At 35.5% G+C, this 16,055-nt stretch overlaps 1 protein-coding gene and 1 long non-coding RNA gene across 2 annotated transcripts in view; one reads left to right on the top strand and one right to left on the bottom strand.

The window, feature by feature from the left end:
- The window catches only part of LOC148942767 (FAST kinase domain-containing protein 4), a 134,642-nt gene extending 120,897 nt beyond the window's left edge, over positions 1 to 13,745 (top strand). Inside the window, exons 10-11 of the mRNA XM_089102049.1 lie at positions 11,183 to 11,282; positions 13,491 to 13,745. Coding sequence (XP_088958175.1) covers positions 11,183 to 11,282; positions 13,491 to 13,713 — 323 coding nt within the window. The 3' untranslated portion in view covers positions 13,714 to 13,745. The remainder of the gene's footprint in view (positions 1 to 11,182; positions 11,283 to 13,490) is intronic.
- Positions 7,157 to 10,715, bottom strand: LOC148942768 (uncharacterized). The gene is made up of 2 exons (XR_016143061.1): positions 10,615 to 10,715; positions 7,157 to 7,541 (listed from the first exon to the last, which is right to left on the bottom strand). It is a non-coding gene; the product is annotated as an uncharacterized LOC148942768 (long non-coding RNA).
- Positions 13,746 to 16,055: the final 2,310 nt, after the last annotated feature.

Genomic DNA, 16,055 nt, shown 5'->3' with positions numbered 1-16,055 from the left:
TTTGAGACAATATAGTAGTAGTTGTAGATTAAATGAGAGTTATTGAAAGTTAGTATCTGGATCTACTTTAATTGAAAATAACAATAAAACAAAAGGAATTAGAAAAAAATAATTATAATCAGAAGCTTTTTTGGTGGGCTAGAATATCAATTATGGACTCATTTATTTAAAATAGGGCAGCAACTAGATATTGCGCTAAATGCCCATTCACAGTGATATTTTACTAATACTATTGGATTTTTTTATTGGCTAAGAAAGTTAATGAAAAATTCTGATTGGCTCAAATTAGTGCTATCTAAACTCTGATATTAGTAAAAAATCTCATTGTTAATTGGTCTTTTGGTAAACAAAAAAAGTTTTTTCAGCGGAAGTAAAGATTGGAAGTGAAACTTAGACAATAACATCCATAAAAAAAACTAGCGTAAATAAACTGACTGAGCGTAGTTTCATGTATTGGAAGGCTTGTGCAAAAGTAGGGATTTACGGAAGGAATGAAAAAATAAGACTATTGTTCTTATGTAGTAGACACCTAAAGCGCTTTATCATGTCTTTTATTTTCGCTTAATTCAACAAGATTTCCACAAAATAATACCCACTGAATGACTTTGGTCTTGAATGAGATATTTTATGATTATTTTGTTAACAAGCAGACAAGTTTATAGAAAGAAATAATTTATTTCTGGAGTTTAATCTTTATTTTGGAGTTCAATTTCATTTAAATGTCAATGGATATTGCGGCTGGTGAGAGCAATGAGTTACCTTCTAATCAGTCTGTTATTTTTATATACTGTCTAATGACTTTTCGCTGAACTTATCTAATGGCTTATATGCAAATTCTAATGACTTATATGCTGCCTAATGACAATAATTTTGCTTGCTTTTGGGGTTTTCCATTGTTAGTATGATTTAAGTTTTATATTAAAATTGTCAAAACCATGGCCAATGACCATTGAGAGTTTTTTAGCTTAATCTGTTATTTTGTGCAGAATACTTAATGTCTTTTTGGCTCCTTGAATATTATTCTTGTTCTTTTTCGTTTTTTTCCCAGCAAAATACTATTTTTCCATTACCCTAAAAACCTATGAAAGGAGTAGCAAAGCAGGATACGCATTTTCTTGTTGCTTGTTTATTTTTAACATTCCCCGTTTTGTATTTTGTTTAATATACAAATAAAGTTTTAAATACCTGCAACAGTAAATTCAGAAAACTTACAAGGAGAATTCCAAACGATAAATTTGCTCTCATTATAGAAATTAAATTTATTTTATCCAAGTAGCTTTTTGAAACTTGTTGCTCCGTCATACACGATAAGAATTTAAATATATGTCAAAAGTACTTAGAGACCAAAAACATAGAAGACTCGTACTATAAACAGCTTCATGGAACATTAGAAATAACTCAGATGAGTAGTAATGATAACTATGAAACAAGCTGTGAGCTTCTGTCAGATTAACTAATCAATTTCCTGCAAGGCTCCGTTCTAGGCCCTATTTTATTTCTCCTATATATCAATGATCTTGTTATGGACCTGGGCCCTTCAGTGTATCCTGTACTATTTGCTGATGACAGCAACTTCTTCATCACTGGCGCCAATTTACCTTTGGCAATAACCTCTGCCCAAGTCCTTCTGAACAGAGTCCAGGTGTGTTGCATTATGAATAATATGACCCTTAATAGCAAAAAAAGTCAAATAGTATTATTCAGAACCCCCTACAACAAAGACGTAATCCAACCTGTTCTCGGTCTCAAGTACTCCTCCGACATCCTCCCACAAGTGGAGGTTGCCAAGTTTCTTGGTCACTTTATTGACTTATGCTTGTCCTTCTCTAATCATATTTCTTACATCACAGCAATAATTTTGAGACAAGTAGCTATGATTAACCGTGTGAATTATTTTCTTCCTCCTGACATCCTAGTTACCCTCTATTATTCCTTTATTTTTCCTTACCTTTCCTATCGCGGATCAGTTTGGGGAAATACAAACCGGTCCTTCACTAAAAAACTCAAATTTGCCCAAAACCGTACCATTAAAGCCGTTTTTCGGCTTCCCCGTCTATATCCAACTTGTAATTTGTACTCAGGTTTCGGCATAGCTCCACTAGATCAAGTTATACAAAAATTAAACTAATTGCTTGCTTACTCTACTTTCCACAATAATCTTCCACCTCAATTACTAAACTGTTATAATATTAATAATTCGGATGTCCACTATCTCCATTCACCGAATAGAGCCTTTATAATTCCTAAATGAGTCTTTAGTGCTGCCCAGCAATCTCCCATTTACCAATCCATTATTCAATGGAACAAAATACCCTCCAGTGTTCAACTAGCCACAAATTTCTGCATGCTGTATAAAAATGTAACAAAACTAAATAATACAATTTAATCTTTCAATTTTTAACCAATTTGCTTTAATTACCCATGTTTTATTCTTCTTTTTTTTTTCAGTGTTATTTTAATTTTTTTTTTTTTTTTTTTGGTCCTTAACAAGTTCTCTTCTAGGATATTTATTGTTATTTATGTTTGTTTTATGTTTTTATTCGAATAAATTGAATTGAATTGAATTTAGGAGATTAATATTTATTTTAATGTTGCTTAAGAATAAATCAATTTCATTTTTACAACTATAGATTTGATAAAACAGGGCATTATAGGAGCTTATCATTACATTTTAAGTACCAAGCTACTGCCTGGCATTAAACCGCTTGTTTATTTCGCCACGGCAAAGTATTCTGACTTTTCGACATTTGGTTTGTGCTACCTGTTTGTTTAAATCTATATTAAACTTATCTCTAAATCGGGTATGACAGAGAAGCTGTTATGGGTGATTCGTGAGATTTGGTCCTGGTTTATTTAGAAATGGCAGCAAAACCTTGGAAACAACGAGCTTTAGCTAGAAATAGGATGTAAATTGGTAGCAGCCTGTGCCTTACCATCCCCCCTTCACTTTATTATGTTTGTCTTCAAGTGACATCCATGGTGTTTGAATTTCTTGCATTACATTCGAATATGCTTGTTTTTTGTTTTGTCATGGTAACTTTGTATTTTATGCGTTTATTTTGACATTTATTTTTCTAAAATATGTTGTTTCCTATAAAGGATGTTGGTTGTAAAGTGTTATGGGAGCAAAGATCCTTACTTTTTAAATATTCTGAATTATGAAACACATAAATTAGCTGCGTTTTTTTTCGAAGTTCGTGTTTCATGGTTCATGTTCTAGCCCAAAAAGGCAGTTTTTGTCGCTTTCGTGTTCCCTGTTCATGTTCTTGGTTGAACGTATAAAAACTCATTTTAGGAAAAGTAGCAAAATATTCAAAACTGTGGAAAAATGGATAGAAGGAAATATAGCAGAAAAAGATCAGAGAGAAACAAGAAAGCTGCGCTGACTGCAGCCTTAGTGGTAAGCACTTTCTTCTTCAAAAATGCTGAAGAACAAAATGATATTTGGGACGAATTTCTGGAGAACAGGCAGCTCAAAAAAACAGAAAGAGAATTTAAGTTAAGACTCTTTTCACTTCTTAGATGTAAAAACTCAATAACAGAAATCAGAAACACTTCAAATCACAAAGATATAACAGTGCTTGCTGGACCTCATCTATTCGAATACTTGGATCAAACTCATGCCTGGCTAGCAATAGTTTCTGTAGTGTTAAAATGGTCAATGAATTCGAAAAAAGCTCTAACAAATTTTTGGCCTCACGCCCGAATAAGGGGCCTTTTTTCCGTTTAGGAATGGCAATCTGGCGCTGGCAATTGCATGTCGATGCCGTCTCTGGAACGGGTTGTGCTAGGAGGCTTGTTAGACCCTCTTTAGATTGGTCCTATCAAGTGTTCTTTCTGATATCAGAATAAACTCGATCGGCCTCTTAGGCATGGTATGAAATGTAGCAAAATGTTTTATTTTTAAAACTTGGCATATCCGGCTAGTAATACTTGTTACCAGTACGATTGACGTACCTTAGTAGCTCTACAGGTTAGCATCTTTACCTTCCAATCTAGAGGCACCGGTTCGAGTCTCGGCTATCGCGCTTTTTCATAAGTTGCATGCCTTTATTTATTTAATTTTTTTCTATGTCAGTTCAAGGAAGCTCCAAGGTCTCAGCTGGAAATAAGCTTGTGAAGGTTATAAGGCCCAGATTATGTACCAGCACAAGGCTCCTGAAATGACAATATGCCATACATTTGGCATACTACTTTTTAGTACAGATATTTACAGAGGTTTGGTTACCAACAAGTTTGGAATAACAAAATACAGAGAGAAACTGAAGCACCTTGTTTATATTTTTCAGTACCTAATAGCTTCAATACAGTATGTAAAGCTGGTAGTATACTCCTCTTGTTTTCTTATGCTTGTTTTGGCTTTTCCAGACTTGCGTGGCTTGTCAAACTGTGTTGTAAACAGTCAATCTTATCTTCGACGAGATTAATGTCAGTAAAAATTTCCACGGAAGGTGCAGATATTTCGACTTCCCTTGGCAGAAGTCCTCCTCAGTTGAGGTACTTTCACCACTTCCGCTTTAGATGTGTCTGCCTCCACTGCCATATAACGAGTGATCTGATTGTGAGTGATCAAGAGCCCAAAATAGCCACAGCAACACCTAGAGAGGAGACGCAGACTCAGGAACCATCTAGAGTAAAGAGATCTAAAGCAGCGAGGATCTCCGCCCAGGGAGATCACACATGGCACTGGAGACAGATACATCTAAAGCAAAAGTGGCGACGTCAATCTCGTCGAAGATAAGATTTACTGTTTATAAGAGTGCGTCTACATTCGGCATTATATAGAAAACTGGGACGGAAAACTGGGTAGTGTAGACTGCTACTGCCGTTCCAGTTTTCCGTTTCTGGGTATGGAACACTTTCGTCAGCATGGATCACCATATTTTAGTCCGTTGTGGATTAAATAAAAAAAAAACAAAAAAAAAAAAAAAAACATTGATAGCACACAAATACTTTAAGGCTGATTTAAACAGGCGAGATTTTTTTTTTTTTACTCATATTTTTAATCAATTATTACAAAATTAAAGAAATTATATGCTACATGTCAATCAAATTAAAAAAGTAATTAAATCAACTGAATAGCATTTAAAACTATTTTCAAACCGGAACAAAATCACAGCATTTAAGGGCCACAAGAAAAAAGTCTAACAGAATCAGTTTGATTTCCTTTGTCGTTTTGACTTGCGGTCATCTTCCGAATCGCTGTCACTATCATACTTTGATGGCTTCTTTGCAACTAGGGCCCCAAAAAGAGCCAAAAATCTGTCTGTTTGCTCCTCTGCTTTTTTATCTCTGTTCCGTCTATAACTTATTTCCTCTGCCCTCATTTCATCCAGTTTGTCAGCACGCTTCTTTTCATGTTGAGTGCGAATCTCCTTCTATGTCTATGACGTCATCGAAGAACGGAGGCTTATCTTTGGTGCCATTGCCCGTCTGATTAATATGACACTTGTATGTACGGACACTCTTCTACAGTGCTCCCCACTTATTTGAAATTTTCTCCCTTGTCTTGGGACCCAAGTTGAATCCCGCTTCTGTCATGATACTTGAGATTTTGACCCATAATCCTCGGCTATTTCCGCTCTTGTACACTTTATGTATGTCAGGCTCAGCATGAGAGACAAGAGGTACTCTGTTGCCTTTGTGTCGTTCAGTCTACTGCCTTTGATTTTCCAGATTTCATCTGTTGTTGGAGTGTAGCCATTCAGCAGGCCATTGTTCCGATCAACATCATCTCCTTCTGATATGTTAGCTTTCTCAGTAACGTTGTAGACTTCAGTGACTCCTATAAAAAATGAAATGAAAATATGCCAGGAAACATATCACCTAAAATTCTACTTCAAAGCATTCCATTGATGCAGCATCATGGTTGCAGTGGTAGTAACCGAAAATTCAAAAATGTGTTTTGAAAAATACTAGTTAGTGCGAAAAAAAAAATTTTGATACCGATTCAGGAATGGTAATTGTTATTCATTACCATTGAAATCGCCATGGTCAAAAATCTTGAACCGGAGGTTTACATCCCCCCCTCGCGAAAACTAACGAAACCCCTTATATCGATGAAATCCGTTTCAATGTCCCCCTTTTTTTTTCGCCAGCGCTAGCCGATCACTGGATTGTCGCAGAGAGTCGTGTAAAAGCTCAGTAGAAATCTTATTCTTAAATCTAGTGCCTTTTCATAAAATTAGACTGATTTCGCCACATTAAAGTGCCATATGACACCAAAAACGGCAAATTTTTGTACCATCTCGGGAATGGGTGGGTCTACGAAACTGGTTAGAGCGTCTCAAGAGAGGTCTTGTTAAGGTAACTCTATTGTATGAATATGAACCCGGTTGGTCACTTAGGCATGGTGCCAGATGCAATGAAGTTACATCTAACAGAGAAATTTTATACTACTCAGATCACCCAACTTGGCATGGCTCAGTGGATAAAGCATTGGTCTCAAATGCTACAGATCCTTGGTTCAGACCCAGGTGGTGGAACTTTTTTTTGTATTTCGGTTTGTCAAGCTTTATCATTCAGTCAGTCAAGTTTGCGCAGAGAGAAGATTGTTACAGATACACATTTAGGATTTATTTCAATTTGAAAGTTGTTATGATCCCTTCTTTCTGTCTCCGTTTTCAGCTAGCATATCTTGGTAAATATTTTGCGAACATGAAGCGTAAGTGAAAATTCTGCGCAATTTTTTTTTTTCCCCTGCTAAATTTTCTATTTGTTATCTTTAAATTATTATAGAAGAAAAGACATATAATTTCTCAGTCGCTTTCTCCGTGAAGTCAAAAAAAAGAGCAAAAATTATTAGAAAAAAATAATGTTTTTGTGATGAAAGTGAGTTGCGAAGTTGAAACTTAAAAGGAACAAAAATTATCACCCCTCAAACCAAGCCGTATACTTACATGTAAAATTGCTGTAAAATTAAGCTGTTTTAGTGCTTTAATGAAAGCAATAAAACAGCTTATACGCTATTATCATGCTCCTTGAAAAAAACAGTCGATATTATCAAAAAATTGACAGTCACTCTCATCAATTATCGACCCTGAGCCCATGGGGCATATTTATTTGGTAGATTCGCCAGCGATATACTGAAAGCATGGGACAAAACAGTTCAAAGGTAAATTTTCTATTAGTTACTTGGTATTGTTTTAAACTTTTATCAAAAAAACAAACACATTTTTTTTCAATTAGATAACCATGTGCATACAGTAAACCTAGTTTCCAACGCATAATTCGCCTTTTTATTGTTCTGTTTTATTCTTGCAGTAAAGCGCTAGTCAATTTTACATGTAAGTATATGGCAGGGTTGAGGGGTGATAATTTTTGTTCGTTTTAAGTTTCAACTTCGCAACTCACTTTCATCACAAAAACATTATTTTTTTCTATTAGTATATACAAGGTTTCAATCATATGCTTTTGGTTTTACTTGCCATCATCTGGAGGCTGCACAGTATATGTTTTGACAACTGACTCTTCCTTCGGGAGTTTGAAGTGCAAATTCTCTGCCATCTCTTTTGTCACTATGTAAACAGTCTCCTCGTCACCTGAAAATAAGACCGTATAGTTTTGGACAGTATTTACCTGTACAACACACAAACCACAGGATAGACCCCGACGCCGCGCCGAAAAGTCGGCGGCGTGCCGCATAAAAAACGCGGTGGCGCGCCACCGAGCTAGCAGCCGCGCGCTGACGCCGCCGCTGATTCTATCGGCGGCGGCGTCACTCATCCGCCGCCGTTTTTTTGTTTTTTTTTCCTTTTTTTTATTATCGGTATCGACCTCGGAGCTTCAACCGTCATACCGGCCAATCTGTTTCTTAAAGAAAAATACTGTCATCTTGGGTTTGCCATGTACATCGGTTCGTAGGAATAAGTAGAAGAAATTTTTCTTGAAACAAAAATTCTACCTTCCACTTTAAAACTCTGTTCATTTTCTTTTTGATTTTTCGGATGAAAAGAGGTAGGTAAAAGAACATTAGGCGATTCAGGATGTTAATATTGGCAGCGCAATCATGCTGCCTAAGTAAAGAACAATGTTGGCACAAAGTTTTTTTTTCCATACCAGGGCAATTCGTATCAAGGAGTTGTCGTAAAAACTTCGAAAAGGGCTCATTTGATTGGAAACTGGAATAGCTAGTGCCCTTTTTAATAGTCGAAAGTGATTGGAAGGCATATAACACCCCTTCTACGCCCACCAGGTCCCCAAACACATCCAATAAAAGTTTTAAGACAGCCAATTTGTTCAGAGTAACTGATTTCCAGAGAGAAAATATGTTTTTGAGGAGGTTACTCCCCCACAACCCTAAGGGCAAGGGTTTTAAGTTATGACCTGGGGGCATATAAGAACAATGTTGTCACAACGTATTATTTATTATTTTTTTTCCTTTAGAGCATGGCACTTTGTATTGAAGAGTTTGTCGTAGAAACTTCGAAAAGGGCTAATTCAATTAGAAATTGGAGTGGCTTGTGCCCTTTTTAATAGTCAAATGTGGTTGGAAGGCATCTAACACCCCTTCCCTAAACACATCCAATCAAAATTTTGAGATAACCCTTTTGTTTAACGTAGTTGAAAGTTCTGGAAATTAGGTCTTAGAGGATGACAACTACCCTTACAGCCCTTAGGCTAAGGGTTGTAATTTATGCCCTGGGAGCATATAAGGTGTTTATAGAAAGCGCTGTCGTAGAAACTCAAAAAGGGATCATTTGATTGGAAATAGAAAGGCCTAGTGCCCTTTTAAATAATCGAAAGTGATTGGAAGGCTTGACATTTTCAAACAGTTCGTGGTAATGAACTGTAAGTAAGGAGTGATCCGGCTCAATGGTAACCGAAACTCTAAAAAACGGAATTTTGATACCAATAGATACTTCAAAAGAATAAAATTTTAATTCTGATTTCAAAAATATAAGTTTCATCAAGTTTAATGTTACCCATCAAAAGTTAAGCGCCTGAGAAAATTTGGCTGATTTTTGAAAAAAGAGCGAAAGACCCCCTAAAAGTTATAGAACCTTAATGAAAATCACACCATCATATTCAGCGTATCAGAGAACCCTACTGTAGAGGTTTCAAGCTCCTATCTACAAAAGTGTGGAATTTTCCATTTTTTGCCAGAAGAAAGATCATGGATGCGTGTTTATTTGTTTGTTTGTTTTTTCCCCAGGGGTAATTGTATTGACCCAGTGGTCCTAGAATATCGTAGGAGGGTTCATTGGAACGGAAATTAAAAGTTCTAGTGCATTTTTTAAGTGACAAGAAAAAAGGAGGGCAACTAGGCCCCCTCCCGCGATTATTTTTTTCTCAGTCACCCAATTAAAATTTTGAGATAGCCGTTTTGTTCAATATAGTCGAAAATCTAATAAATATGTCTTTTAGGATGACTTAATCCCCCACAGTTCCCAGAGGAAGGGCTGCAAGTTATGAACTTTGCCCATTGCTTACATATTGTATTGGTTATTGGGAAGTATACAGACCTTTACAGGAAGGATTTTTTTTCTGGTGGTGGGGGGGATGGAGGAGGGGGTTACTCGGGAGAATATTTCCGTGGAGGCTGTTTCTTTGGGGCAAGGGATAGTTCTATAAATGGGACGCTGGATTTCCAAACATTATTCAAAAAACGATCAGAAATAAAATTAAAAAAAACAAGTTTTTTCAACTGAAAATAAGGACCAACATTAAAACTTGAAACGAACAGAAATTATAACGCATATGAGGGGGTTCTTCCCCAATTCCATACTTTGCCCCTTACGCTACAGTTTTTTTTAGTGCTTTCAAAAGAGCTATTTATTCTATTTAAACAACCTTTGTGTTTCTGGGTTTTTTTAATTAATTTTTTTTAAAATTTAACGTAAAAAACGTGGTTTTGACTAAAGGGCGCCCCCCCCCCCCCTTATATATGCCAAATAAGGGTATGTTTCTACATTAGGGTGGTGGGAGTAAAGTGTAAACTTACCACCCATTTACATCAGAAAGAAAATTTGCCCCCACCCCCTCTAATGTAGAAATAGATATCCTGAATTGGCATGTATAGGGGGGGCTGAAATTCATTTCCGATAGAAATGATTATTATATTCATAATCAGCATAAAAAAAGGCATCAAGGGGTATATTCACTTTATGTTTAAGTCAATAATATGATTTGGTAGATATTTACCATTCTTACTTCATAATATGTGGAATAACATATTTCCTATGCATTTTTCCATTTCTTGGTTAAGTAGTCTAACTCTTTTGTTCAAATACACTTAGTGGCAAAGACACAACATATAGGCTACAAAGTGAAACACATAGAAAATATATTGGTTTGGTCTATAGTCTATAGGCTAATTGACATTTTCTAGCACATTTTCTAGAGGACTGGTATCTACTAGAATGCTTGGTAAATTTTTACCAAATCATATTATTGACTTATCCCTAGGCATTGTAATCAGACAAGGTGCCTCCAAGTTTTTATCATTGAGTAACTCCACTGCCTTGTCTATATGAGGCGCCTTCTAAAGTTAGTGCTTCTGACTGTGTTAACCTAGAAGTAAAGGGTAGCTATATACAGCCTGGACTTCTGGGGGAAAATCTGGATAAAATGAACCTGGACTCACTTAAATAAAATTCTGAGCTTTTTACTTGCCTGTTTTCTTGTACACATATGTTTCACCTTGGCCTCTATTCAAAAACGAATATTCAGCAGGATCTATGTCCATTTTCTTCCCTTCCATCTTATCCTTTCTTTTGTCATCTACAGATAACTTTTTTCTATCTGGACAGGGACCAATCGAACACGCAACACGCAGAAAGAGCAAGTTCCATGTTTGAGGAAACAGACAGTCTAACAGGCAACATGATGTTTCGTGTTTCGCAAAAAAACGAAGTTTTGTTAAAACATGCTGTTACGTGTTTTGTCGAAAACGCAAAAATGGCAAAACACGATTAAACCACGGAACCAACCACGCAAAAAAAACGCAGCTATTGACTTCTAAATACGCTTCACTCCACCCCTCAAGAAAAATTTGAACATTGGCTTAAACGCGTCATATTTTTTCATTTTACTTTTCCTCAGTGTGATGCTGTGTACTTATTAGATTTGAATAATGATTGTCTATAAGATAATTAAGCTGTAGTAAAAAAGAGAGGTTTAATTGAGGAATTAATTTTTCCATGTGACTAGATAATTCTGATAATGTAGATATTGATTTCAGATGCTGAATGTATGCTAGATAGAAAATTTCATCCACTCCCATTAGACCGTTATGACCCATCCAATCTGGAATGTCAACCAATACCCCGAGACGCGTCGAGGTAGGGTCATTTTTGCTTCTATATATTTCTACTTCTGTATGTCTTCTCAGTTTCTTTTTAAGTTTTAAAAAATAAAGATTCTTGTTTTGTATTTAGTTAGTCATCTCAGTTTTCGTCGACGCTTTTTCATTATTTTAATATGCCCTTCATTTTAATATTTCTGTTTCCGATGATCAAGAAAAGTCATTATATGCCAATCGCAGTAGAATGAAGTTATTTTAAAAAAAAGTCTCTCTCTCTCTCTCTCTCTCTCTCTCTCTCTCTCTCTCTCTCTCTCTCTCTCTCTCTCTCTCTCTCTCTCTCTCTCTCTCTCTCTCTCTCTCTCTCTCTCTCTCTCTCTCTCTCTCTCTCTCTCTCTCTCTCTCTCTCTCTCTCTCTCTCTCTCTCTCTCTCTCTCTCTCTCTCTCTCTCTCTCTCGTTATTACTTTTGGTGCAATTTTATGTAGTTTGTGATTGTTTTTGCATTGATATGATAGACGCACATGCCTTGTTACGTGTGTTTACTATAAATTGATACATTTTGCATTTTCAAAAGCTGTATAGCCTTAAATCTTATTATGAACTACTTAATCAGTTTTTAATGGTACGCATAAGAATTTGATCTGAAGGGGAAGGTGGGTTTAAAAGTAATTAGCCCCTGTCTATAATGTATCCTTCAAGTTTTTCAATCTTTTGAGATCGGTGCTAATTAAGTGACGTCGGGCTAAAATGAAACAAAAACCATTGCAGCTGTAAATAGCATTTACTAATTGCATTATTACAGTTTACTATTGATAAGTAACGAAGTTGGAAAGTATAGTTAGAAACATAAACACATAAAAATAAAATTTAAACTCTGGAGTAGTGTTTCTCAAGGTTTTGTCCTTGTGAACCGTTAGGATAGATTATGCCACAAGAAACTTTTTCATATTACATACCCTGCCGCTTTCATCTTACTGCCCATATTGTATGCATCAAGTCTTTAGTCGTTTGAAATTCGTGTTTATTTAGTGATGTCGAGCTCAAATGAAACAAAAAGCCATTTTAGCTATTAATTGCATTAATGTAGTTTACTATTTTCAATAAACAATAAAGTTGAAAAAATAAGTAAGGAAGTTAAACTGAGAAGAGCTAAGCTCGTAGAAATGGAATCAGTTGAGATTTCAGATAGAATCATTTATGAATTAGATCTTACCTAAGGATTTAAATCTTTATCCCCTATATAGACGCATCACCTAACTAAAATTTGAGTCTTTGATATGTAAATTTTAACCCTGAATTGGCGCACGGACGGTGATTTTGACAACTCTCGTATGCGTACCCCCGTTCATATAAGGTTGTTCAATTCAGGGAAAGTCTAATATATTCAAAGCTGCTTTTTCTGACAATAGTTAGGACCGGTTCTAAAATCGTCCATATTCTAGCGTGTACTCTGAAAACCAGATTATTGAACTGTTTCTTATAGAGTTGAGAAGTAATTGCTCCCTTGATTTTTCTTTCTTTTACTGCGAATTGTTTTATGACACAAGGCACATCAAAAAGGCTCAATACTACTAGTCCTTTTGCCATTCTGTTGCCATTTAGTTTTAGTTGAACTTTCGCTTAAAGGAATCAGTAGGTATGTTAAAATAGATGAACTTGTCAGAGAGACTGTCCCATATGGACGTGAAAAGGGAATTATTTGAAGATGTTTATTTTCGTGTTTCATTAGAAGATTATAAACCTAATTAAACCTCTTAAATTTCCCCTTGTCTCCTTTTAAAAAAATCAGAAGTTTATATAATATATAAAGCAATGACAATTTTAAGCTATAAAATGATTCAATAAATTTACAACTAAATATGAGTAGCAACCTCAGTTATTTCAGTTTGAGCTGTTTTGTCATTTAATTGGAATGTCTAACTATCTGACCCTAAAACCTAACCCTTTTAAATGGGTGGATTTAAAAAAATCATGGATCTTGTTTTCATTTAGGGCTAAATTTTTCTAATAGAAAAACTAAAGAAATAAGGGAATAAGACGAAAAGGCTGTCAAACACTGAAACTCTACCCCCCCCCCCCCTGTATTGTGCTTGATATTTAAGCTCTGATTCTTATTGATTTGCCCTTCTCCAAATATTGTATTTTCCTTATTTTTGCTTGCAGACACCATAAATAGGCAGTTGCTTTAGTAATTATAAAATGTAGCATTGGATTTATTTTGTTTGAAATGACTATTATTATTTCCAGGGTTGCTGTAGTGGTATTAGGTTATAAGGATCTGTGTTTAGGATCAGTCCATCCAATTGGACTGTGCTCCTTGTATAGAAGACTCTTAGAATCTAAGGGTTACAAAGTGGTAACAGTTCCCTCGATTGATTTTCCAGTCCAGTCAACGCTCCAGTCGAAACTGAAGTATCTAGAACAAAGGCTAAAAGAAGCTTGTGATTATAAGCATGGAGAACTTGAGTGATTTTTAGGATCAAATAAATTCGTTTCTTTGCCCTTCTGTGTTATTATGGTCTACCTCACTTGTTTTTTTTTGAAAATCCAGATGTATTCGGAAAACAGTGACGCAGTCCATAAAAATAGTTACCTGATTTAGAAAAATATTACTGTTGACTTTTTTAGTCAAGTTCATAAAATGGAATTACAGATCTAATTCTAATTTAAAACATTTCTTTACTGCTACACCAAATTATACTAGACAAAACATTCGAGCTGGGACGGCTTCCACTTTTGGAAACGGTCATAAAACTAACGTACGAAATTGCTATTTTTAAGCAGTATTTTCGACTCTATTTCTCCCTGATTAAATATCCCTCAATGCAACCCTCCTTCTATTGAGTCCACTCAGCTAGCCCAATCTCGCAAATCCATTGTTCCGGCAAGTCAGAGCTCTCAAATGTGCTTGGCGGAAGTACCTGGAGGGAATCTACACCCTCACCCACCAGCCCAAAGTCCTATGCCGCACTTCCCCCAGCATCTCGACAACATACCATCCCTCGCCCCTGTGCCTTCATTTCTGTCCTAATCAAATTTTAATTAGTACTAGCAAGTTGCTTAACTAACAGCCCTCCTCCTTTAATTTTTTTTTTTTTACCACCTTACCCATTTTCCTAACCGAAACAAAAAAAATATTATAAAAGAATTTTTCAAATATAAAACGATATATGGAAAATTATTTTCCATCTCTTTGTATTCTAATGCACAGAGCCTGAAATTTGATCAGGTTCCCGAACTAGAAAGTTTTGTCAGAGTCTCCAATACTTCAGTAATTGTTGTGACTAAGGATTGGGACAAATGATGAATTCTTAAAAATCACAGGCTATTATGATTTTACAAAACAGCCCTGTGACCATTCTCTCGCTTTTATGAAATTTTTACCGGTATGAATGTTATGCTTTAATGCAATTAATTTAAAAACTTTTTCCACAAAATTAGTTTTTCAAAGAAAAGTAAAGAACTCCATTAAACCAAAAATGAGTAAAAATAAATTAACATGAGTAGGGCTCAAAACCCCAATGCCTCCCCAAGGCCAGAACATATTTTGCACTTTACTGAAAAAAATTTAAATGTTTTCACTTTTATAACTTTAGTAAATCAAATATTATTAATATCTTAAGGAATAAATGTACATTATGCTCGTTTTGGGTTTCATTTATTTATCGATGCTGACTTGTGGTAGTTTTACGCTTGGTAGATTATTTCATTTTATTTTGCTCATTTTTCAACAATTTTTTACAACCTACACCCTTTTCAAAATCTGGACACAAATAGTAGTGTTTAGTTTTATACCTTCTCTAGTTGACCTGAAATAGAAAACTTGATACCATTCGCAAAAAAATCTATCTATGCTTCAAAACAGCTTGGATACACTTAAATTCTTTTGATTCGATTAAATTTTAAGAGCAGAAGTAGTAATAGAGGTAGCCCCGAAAGTTTGAACATAATACCCTCAATAGTTCTTGGGATACTGCTGAGATGCCTTATTGGCAATGAGCATTAACACAGTGCATTTCGATTTAATCTTAAAGCAACATTTAGTTTTTAAACATAATGGGCAAATTGCGTAGCTGTGTGGGGTTGACCTACGCAATAGCCCTAGAGATACAGCTACAAGACCGTTCAGCTATGCTGAACAAAATAACTATGTTAAATTTTGATTAGAAGTTTTCGGGAAATTATGAGTTAAACAGGAGGGCTGTTGGCACTCCAGTCATTTTTGACTCTTAAAAAGGATACTAGAGCTTTGAATTTCTAACCAAATTAGCTCCTTTAAAGTATCAATGACATTACTTGCTATGATAGAGCAGCGCTGCCTATGATAATGCTTATATGACCTTTTAATACTTGCATGCGAGTAGTTTTTTCGTTTAATTGAAACACCCCCTAAACGTTTCAAATTAATGCCCTTAAGTGTCAGTAGTCACAGTAACCATAAAAGTAATATCAAAAGTAAACACATAGTGTCTTCTGGCTAGTTCAAAATCTGTCACAACTTACCCTGAAAAGTCTATCTTAATAATGTAAGCCATTATTGTGATATTGCATTGTCACCCTGTTGACAATCAACTTAATCATATTTTATTTTGATTTACTTCAGCATCCACCTAAATATTCCTTGAAAGCTTCACCATAATACTCTTAGCTTGTGTAGTAGCAATATTTGTTGTAGCATTAGTAGCAGTATGCGCATAGCACCTTTGGTTTCTTCAACATCCCCTTCAATACACGATGAAATTTTTAACTTAACATCATCAGCCCGTCCTGAAGCATTGCTGATACGTCCTCTTGGTAGCCTATGTGGGGATA

Source organism: Artemia sp. Qi Xiang Cuo, chromosome 16, assembly GCF_049724085.1.
Source record: "Artemia sp. Qi Xiang Cuo chromosome 16, ASM4972408v1, whole genome shotgun sequence".
NCBI lineage: Eukaryota > Metazoa > Arthropoda > Branchiopoda > Anostraca > Artemiidae > Artemia > Artemia sp. Qi Xiang Cuo.
The sequence above is the reverse complement of the archived record's forward strand: the minus strand, read 5'-3'. Positions and strand labels throughout refer to the sequence as shown.